This window comes from Nilaparvata lugens, chromosome 6 (assembly GCF_014356525.2).
Source record: "Nilaparvata lugens isolate BPH chromosome 6, ASM1435652v1, whole genome shotgun sequence".
Classification (NCBI taxonomy): Eukaryota; Metazoa; Arthropoda; class Insecta; order Hemiptera; family Delphacidae; genus Nilaparvata; species Nilaparvata lugens.
In genome coordinates, this window is record NC_052509.1 from 34,936,283 (window position 1) to 34,945,716 (window position 9,434).

Consider the following 9,434-nt stretch of genomic DNA (forward strand, 5'->3'; position numbering starts at 1 on the left):
TTCGAGATTTAGCTTAGTTCTAGACTTTAAACAGCTGGAGTCAGAAAATTGGCTTTCCGATATGGAGAGTAGTCATGGTTTTTAAGATATTTATTTTCTCATTTCTAAAATATTGGAAACATTTTTTCTTGACAAAATGAAGCATTCCTAAATAATTAAAATAGCTGAAACTTTACACAATTTAGTCGTTATTTTATTTTGTGTTCAACTTAAGTGTTTTTGGGAAATTTAATTTAAACGTGGACTACGACGAGGCCCCGTTTCGGAAAACCAGTTTTCTGACTCCAGCTGTTTAAAGTCTAGAACTTAGCTAAATCCCGAGCTCGGAAACCGTCCCTTAAAATATTTTTATGGTAAACTTCATTCGCATTGATCTGGCAAAAACCCATGCACAATTCTGGGTGATTCACAACCGAACAAAGATAATTCAAGAAACATAAATTCGGGTTGACCGTCACCTTTTCAAGTAATTCATCTAGCACTTCGATCTCAAGGGTTTACTATAAAATGAGGATTATTGACATATCGGAGATGTTATCAATTGACTTATTATAGCATGGTGATCCAAGTCTGAGCAGAAGTAATCTATGATGGAGCCTGGTGTATAGACTAGATTTTTTTTAAGATTTCGTCTTGGAGACTTCAGGAGGGAGTATAAGACAAGGCATTCTTATGAATACTCAAATTCCATACAGTACAGAACAGTCAAAGTGTATAAATCACCAATCCATACGGAATAGTCAAGTGAAATAGATGGTGATATTCTTGGTTGTGTGGTATAATAGCAAGTTCCGTTGAAGCGGCGACAAACCAGTTCAACTGAAACAGGAGAAAAAAGCGATCAGAAACAACAGCAAAATACCAAGGAATAATAAGCTTTTAATGAAATTTGTTATTACTTCATTACAAGGCATATAAGTGCTGAAATTATTAAATATTGAATATGAAAAATATTCAATATATGAATATTTCTTGTAACCGGTGGAGGGTTTTATCATAGCCATCTCTAATACAAGGCCCCGGCCTTGCAACGTCGCAGCGTAGGCCTAGAATCTAATACATGATTGGTGAAAAAGATTAGCTGGTATTTTAAAAAATCTTTTTACCAATCATGTATTAGACTCTAGGCCTACACTGCGACGTTGCAATATCGTAGGCCGGGGCCTTGTATTAGAAGTGGCTATGGTTATTTATAAGCCTCTTCAACTCACACCGTACATAAAATTATGTAGCTGAGAATCTCTCTATACGATGACTTAGTTAATTTCCCAAAATATGAAATATATAAAAATGCATGTGGTTCGATAGACATTATACTACTGCTGTGCGAGGTATATCGAGGGGGTGTTTCTTCTCTTCAATAATATTTTCTAAAATAACTGCTATGAGATCTCTTTTGATTGGTTTAGGGGCTTATAGTGACAAATGCACAGATTATTATCATTATTCAATTGTCACCTAGTTAAGAAACTAGCAACTACGAGCCAGGAACTTTAATGAAAAATATTCATAAAATTCGACTTCAGGCTTATTAAACTAATCAAAACTAATAAATAGAATCATGTCACATTTGAAATTTTCAAACAAAACAAAGTTATTCAGCAATCAATTCAGGTCAAGAAGGCATATTCAATTTTTAATTTCAATACTTGGGAACTTGCTAACTTGCTGCAACTATTGTAGGTTTGGGCCTCGGTCATTCTATGAAACTGAATTTTGAGCTATAAGCTTATAAGAAAACAACAAGAGTTTGGCACTCACCATTTTAACAATTTAAACTTGGACTCTTCAGAGACACTCACATACGATTTAAGAAAACTCACTATACTTGAGCTCACACGCACAAATTATTTCCTGATTCTTCTCTTACTAACTCTATAAAATTTGATTTCCTATTTATATAGATAAAAATTACTGATAACTGAAATTTGTCAATTAGTCCCTCTGGATGGGAAATTGACCCATTCAGAGGACCGAGGCTCGCACACCGTTACACGATGTTTTCCGGTAACGTCTCAATTAGGACTGTGGCCTTTTCACTGAAAATTATTCCCCTTCCACTAGCGTTGAGCATAACTTTCAGTGGAAAAGCCAAAGCTGCAAAAAGGTCAACGTTCGTAAAATTCCCAAATAAAGAAGCTTTTTCGACATGAAATTGAAATTGTATTTAAAAATGCACGAAAATTGCTTTAATTTCGACAACTAAGCAACAAGTTAGCAAATTCAATAAAAACATTGTCAATTCTCATACTAAAAACTCAAGGTTCAACATAAGGTGAAAATCAAAGTTCTTTCAGTTCAATAACCTGCAAAAGAATATAAGATACACAGAAAAAAATAACTACAATTATATCCACTCAATATCACACTATTACATTTCAAACAATATGAGTATGAAATATTCACAATACAGACAATTGAAACTTACAAAACTACATTCCAAACTACAATATGAGATATCCAAAAACTGTAAAAAGATTTCACTTTTGACACTGCCAACTGAATGAAATTTTGTGAGTTGTGATTACAGTAGGAAAGAAATAATTCTTGTTAGGATGTAGTAAGCTAAATGAGCTCACCCATCATCTCTCGTTCATCACTGCTCATATATTTTCTATGATATTCACAACCATTCTATAGTGAGGTCCACGTTATAATGGCAGTGGAGAAAGATAGCAAAACAACGTTGCCGATCCTCTGTCTTGTCAATGCCTTCTATAGACGGTAGCTAATACAGGTTTATTGATATAATATTTAACTTATTTCTTGTTTGAAATAATCAATTTTATTTTATTAAGCACGAAATTATATTTTCCAATAATTTCATACTGAATTTTAATGATGAAGATGAAATATTTTGTTAATTTATTATTAATTCTACATTGTTAAAAGACGATTTGGCAACAGAGTAAAGTGAGAAAGAGATAGCGCTATTTGCTTTATTGAATGATAGACAAGGATGTAATACGATTGCTAATCAAACACTGCCATTATAACGTGGACCTCACTATAGGAAGTTGTATGGTCGCTGAAGAGAATGAATTATTATTGTTTGTAAGCAGGATTATACCAGGGTCATCTTTTTCAACCTCCGATCTCATATCATACGACACCAACAAGCGATAGGGGGGCAACTTTCACAGAGCTCAACAGTTAAATATCATTCCCACCAAACGCCCTGTGATCCATGCGGCCAGAACGTGAATTTTTGTCAAGTTATAGAACCACAAACACAAACATGGCCGCCTAACTTGAGTCTGCTGCCAAGTGCTAGTTACGTAGCGTTATTAGTTTTTGCAAGCAAAATGCAAAAGTTCAGCATAAATCTGAAAATTATTTTAATAATGTGTGGTTACCGGAAATCAGATGCATTTGAGTACCAAGTACTAAATGAAGTAACGTGAGTAATCAAAGTATCGTTTCTATTGAATACGTTAAGTAGTGAGGGATAATGACTGCATCAAGTAGATGCTTAATACCAACATAACAATATCACTGAAGAGAGAAAGAAACCGAGGATTAACGTGCCGTTCGTAAGATTTGGAGCCAAGCCATATGAGGCGTTTTTCAGACGAGTCGACAGGGCAGGAAGCTCTCAGATTGACTGATTGGGTAGGCGTTCCGGAATCAGCTGATAATTAGCCAATCGGTGAGCTTCCTGCCCTGCCGACTCGTCTGAAAAACGCCTCATGTGGCTTGGCCCTTGGATCGTATGGATATATTGGAATATTACGCTAAGGAAGCGGACCTCAAACATAAATTCGGCAGACATCTCTAAAAACATATGAGTAAATTTGTAAATTCTCATTTGAATAAGCTTGAGATAATATGTCAGCAACAGACTAAAATTTTTTAAAATAGTTTTTTAAACAGACTATGTCTAAAACCCCAACAAACCGACACTGTTGGAGTTTTGATGGAACATGTGTGACAAGCTCATGTGAGCATCATCTGTGCTCTAATTTAGATTGACCAATAATTGATGATTGAACAATCTATAAATTTGATGATTGAACAGTCTATAAATTTGATGATTGAACTAATTTATAAATTTGATGGGCAAAAATATGTATTCAGTCCAACGCTCACCTTCAAGCTTAGTATTGATAGAAAATCCAAATAGAGCACTGGAGGAGCATCTACTATTTCAAGAGAGAGCCTGCCATAAGCATGAATATCAAGATTATCAATCCATTCTGAAAAAAGAGTTATACAGCATGGGTTAAATTGTGTTTTGTTAAAGAAATTTAATCTAATTATTATTCTTGTAGATCCATCTATTCAGTGCGCTCCTTAATTAATAAATTATAAAAGTGTATGAACTGTCAAAAGTGAGGAAATTGTCATGATGAGCAACGAACTCCAATTTCAGGAAACAGTTTGGAAATCTGTCAATGGCTTATTTGTAAACGTAGAGCATTTTAATGAAAACGTACAGATGCAAATGAATCTATAAATTAAATAAATATAAAGAATATATTATTAATATGGTAATATTATATAATATACAATATCATATAGTAATATGATCGATATTAGTAGTCACTAATAGGCCTACTATATATCGGCCTGTCTCCCAAGATCTTTCTTAATTGAGATTTTGATTGGTTGCCTTTCAGGGATTTGATGTGCTCTGGCAATTTATTGAAAAATATGACACCTTTAATAAATTAATCATTCTCTGTTAGTTTCTTATTTACCCTTATCCTGTGATAAAATTTAGAGTTTCTACTGTTCTTGCTATGTATGTCACTTGAAGCAGTCAATTTATGTAATTTTTGTGGATGAAGATTATGGTTTTATATATGTAGAGAGCATAAACTGTCAATATTTTATAGTTTTGAAATGTAGTTCTACAAGAGTCTCTATATCCTAGTCTAAAAATATATCTCAATATTCTTTTTTGAACGGGAAAAGGTCTATTCATGTATTTATTGGCAGCTCCTCCCCATATTATACCATAGGCTAGATGAGAGTACATGATTCCATAATAAATCAGAAGAAGCCGATCTTCAGTTAAATATTTGGAAAGCCTTTTGAGAATGTAGGAATTTCTATTTATTTTATTTGTGATGTAATTGATATGATCTTCCCGGGTCAGTTTTTCAACAATGTGAATACCAAGAAAATTCAACTTTTTCCTTACTTCTAGTGGTTCATATCTACGAGAGCAGTTTGGATCCAGTGAAAATTGATGTAAAAATCTGGTGTGGCGCACTCACACAACTTTTCTTTGCTATTATGAAAATTATTGATCACCTGACGCTAGTGTTCACGCGCATCTCAAGTCTATTATCCAAAGATCTGAGCCAGCTGGTGACAGGACAATAACGCTGGAGACACACGAGGTCTGCTATCTCTTCATAGTGAATGATTTAATAGAATCAACAGTGGCCAACAGTTTGCAATTGAATAATAACATTTTCTTGAATTTCAAGCTTATTTTCAATTTTAGGTGAACATTTTACTGAACATTAATTGTAGAGATTTTCATTCTCAATCTTTCCCACTTATTTTGTGTTTAAATTGTATCTGAAGCCTGATTATTGGGAATCTAAAATCAAACTTTGCATAGATGGGGCGGAGCTCTTGAAATTTCTACAGATGTGGGACTTGTGGCAGTTGATAGAGCTTATCGATGACTATTTTAGGTATAAATTTGATTGTGTGAAAACCCGGTTTTTGACAACATTTTCACCATTTTAGCCGCTATCATAAATTGCAGTTGATCGAAATTGTTCGAGTCGGATCCTTATTGTTTAAGGACCTTGTTATAGCCTACACTGTATCTTATAATATTCAACGTGACATTTGCCGCTTGCGTTATATGGTAATTTTAAATGAAAAATAAATTAGACCTTTACCTTCGATCTTGTTATGGGTGAATCGAGCATCTGCACTAGATGCAACGCCAACTCTTTCACGATGGAACTCAGCCGGAATATTCTTGCACTTCATTCTATAAAGAAGAATAATTCAAGTTTAGAAGTTGTTAATCAGTTGGTTTCTACAATTGTTCACTAAAGGCGTAATCCCTTAGCGATGGCTCTAGCCGCGCAGAGGAGAAAAGTTGTTGGGAATAGCACTTTGGGAAGTAAATTGAAATAAAATGATTTTATATACCGTACACAATTTAACTTAGGCTATGCGTTAAATAATATCAAAATCAAATCATTCATTGTCACACAACATTAAAATGTTACAACAACGTCATTAATAACACAGAAACATCAGTTTAAAAATCTATTACAAAGAAATCTTCAACTTTCATTGACTAATACTTTTTTAAATATTTACAGTAACTATTAAAGCTCATTCTTTTGATATTTTCAGGCAAAGAGTTATAAAGTTTTATTGACATGTATTGCCAGTTTTTTTGGGAACTTGTACACTGGCAATACTCGACTCTTATATTATTCCTATTTCTAGTGTTATGTTGGTGTATAATATCAAGAATCAAGAATTTTATTGGCCATAAAACAACATTACAAAAATGTAAGCAATAGGCTTTGTCAATAATAAGTAAAATATCACAAGTTGGACTATAAAATGAACAAATTTACAAATACACATTGAAATATTGTAGTAAAATAACACGAGTTGGACTATAGAAACGAACAAAATTACACATATACATTGAAATATTCTAGGTACTCATTAACAGAATAGAAAGCTTCAGACTTGAGTCATTTATCAACAGAAATACAAAACGTTTTAAATGGTAACTGCTTTAACATTATCTGGTAGTAAATTAAACATGCGAATTTTGTAGGTACTTATGACTTTTTAGAGTTTTAGTCAATCTAACTGTAGGTCTAGTTATATCGTCCCTATGTCTAGTATAATGTGAATGTATAGAAATATTTTTATCAAAATTAGACAGATTTTTCTTCACTGAGATTAAATTATAATATATATACAGACAAGGCAAGGTCATAATTTTGTGTTCTACAAAAATTCCTCTACAAGATTCATTGTATTTCATACCAAATATAACTCTAAGTGCTTTCTCTTGCCATATAAATGCTTTTTTTGAAGAAGATGAGTTGCCCCACAGTTTTACTCCATAAATCAAGTGTGAATGGAAGAGACCAAAGTAAATCATTTTAATTACATCAACGTTCACACAATATTTCAGTCTTCGTAAGAGAAATGTTACTCTAGAAAGCTTTTTACATAAATTCACTATAGGTGATACTCCCAGCTGAGTTTACTATCCAAGTACATTCCTAGTAACTTTACAGGCTTGAAAACATCATCATTCAGATTCAGGTTACCAGTAGGCCTACTTACATTGTTGAGAGAAAATATTATTTAATAGAGTTAATAGAGTTAATAGAGTTAACATCATATTGATTTTCAGTTTTCTTCACTGAAATCAAGCATGACAATACATACAAAGATGGCAGAGTTAATAGTCCGAGTTTAATAAATAATAATTTGCATGGATTACGAGGAGCCTTGCGGCAAATTATTCTCACTGCTTTCTTTTGACATTTAAACAAGATGTCTGTAGTTGAGCCATTTCCCCACAGCTGGATTCCATATAGCAAAAGGCTATGAATAAGGGCAAACTAAACACTCATTAAAACAGACATATCTACAATATTACATAATCTACGTAAAAGGAAGATGCCCTTGTTGATTTTTTTATAAATATATGTTAGCCTATATGACATTAAGTCAGGTTAGTATCAATTCTCACGCCAAGAAACTTAGGCTTAATTGAGTTTATGTCATTAATTTTTCTGTCAAAGCTCAAAGTTATATCCTCTGTTTTTGTGGAATTAATGCTCAGATTGTTTGCTGCACACCAATCTTCAATTTTAGAGGTATTATTCAATGTTTTAGAAAACATTAGAATGTGTTAGAATGCAAATGATCCTTATTCTTATTAGCCACTTTCAAACCTAAGTCATCTGCAAACAAATACGAAGCACTATCGTCATTACAAGAATCAATAATATTAGGCAAATCATTAATATAAGCAATGAATAACAGTGAACCAAGAATGGAACCTTGTGGCACACCGTAGGCCTATTTGACTATTCCACCTCAAAATACTCGCCAATTTTTTAAAACATACTGTACGGTACTCTTTTTGTAAGATAGGAATAAATAAGGTCAACAGCCAATTGATTCAACCCGTAATAAGATAGTTTATGACATAATATAGTATGAGTAATATAATAAACAACAATTTTGGTGTAGTGCACTATATTTATGGGCTTCTGACAATTAAGTTAGTTAGGTTTGGTATGGGTTGTGTAGATTATTAAAATCCATACAGTACCGTACTGATCAATGTTTATCACAAAAGTCGATGTAGCCTATATTATTTTACTCCCACAGGTTGCAGTGTATGAGCTTTTCTAGAAGTGACGTGAATTTTAAATTAGTATGAACAAACCAGATTTTTTAATGATCTTTCCAAGCGATCAATTGATTACTGTAGATTCATAAATTTGGAAAAAGGTGCACCGTATTTTATTGCCATTTGAAAAGATATTCATCTGAAAAAGAACTACCTATTTAAATCATGGAGATTTATTGACAGACACCCATATACGGCACTTTTTTAGAAATTTCAAGCAATAGGAAGTTTATAATTGAGCAGGATATAGGCCTAGTTTACTAAAGCACAGTTCCAAGTAGAATTTAGTTATGTTACTCTTTATGCTCAAGTTACCTACTCGTGTAAAAATATTTGTTGTATGGTATGGAGTTGACTTGACTTGAATTTCATATCAATTGTTTGTTTTATTCTGATTTGTATATTCAGATTAATGATTTACCTAGTGTATAAATTAAAATGGACATACCTAACCTACATAATATTTGGAAAATTCAAGACAAAATTAGGAAATTGAAGAAGTTTTAGGCAATAGCCTGTTTTTTCTCCACCAACTATTGTATTGTTTGCTCTATCCAATAAATGAATAAGAGTTTTAAATAGATTAGCATCCTTGCACTCTTATCCTAACCTACAAATTTGATTAACCTTTCATTTACTTTAAATGGTTTTTGTATATTATTATAAAAAATCATATCATTTCTATTCTTCACTTTTACTACTCTATTGAAATATTTTGTCTTCTAAATAAAAACCTGAATAAATGTTACATTTTATGGCCAACATTGGAGTCTTTCACCAAATCTCTATAGGTTACGTGATTTCAATAGTTACCTAACTGAAAGCTTCAGTTTTGATTGTGAATTGTAATCCTTGCTGTCCAATTTCTACAGAATTTAATTGCTGGCACAATTTAAATAGGCTTAATTGAATCACGCAACATAAAAAATTGAGCTTATTAGATAAACTTTAGCTTTACTTTATTTGTATTATACACTAGCCTACCTTTAAAAAATACATTTAAGAAAGAATAAGTGTAAAAATAAATACATCAAATCTCAACAGACTGCATAAACTATAA

General features: G+C 32.6%; 1 protein-coding gene across 1 annotated transcript; it reads right to left on the reverse strand.

Annotated features, from left to right (window-relative positions):
* Window positions 1–243: 243 nt before the first annotated feature.
* LOC111058261 lies at window positions 244–9,160 on the reverse strand. The gene is made up of 4 exons (XM_039430688.1): window positions 9,124–9,160; window positions 5,865–5,959; window positions 4,090–4,196; window positions 244–819 (listed from the first exon to the last, which is right to left on the reverse strand). The coding sequence occupies exons 2-4, from the start codon at window positions 5,956–5,958 to the stop codon at window positions 706–708; spliced, it is 315 nt and encodes a 104-aa protein (XP_039286622.1). The 5' UTR covers window position 5,959; window positions 9,124–9,160; the 3' UTR covers window positions 244–705.
* Window positions 9,161–9,434: the final 274 nt, after the last annotated feature.

What these genes read in the sequence shown, in the direction of transcription:
- LOC111058261 (XM_039430688.1), bottom strand. Translation starts at nt 5,958, where the DNA reads ATGAAGTGCAAGAATATTCCGGCTGAGTTCCATCGTGAAAGAGTTGGC. An exon ending in CACCCATAACAAGATCGAAG is followed by an intron (nt 4,197 to 5,864) that starts GTAAAGGTCTAA and finishes CTCTTTTTTCAG; the next exon opens with AATGGATTGATAATCTTGAT. An exon ending in TATCAATACTAAGCTTGAAG is followed by an intron (nt 820 to 4,089) that starts GTGAGCGTTGGA and finishes CTCCTGTTTCAG; the next exon opens with TTGAACTGGTTTGTCGCCGC.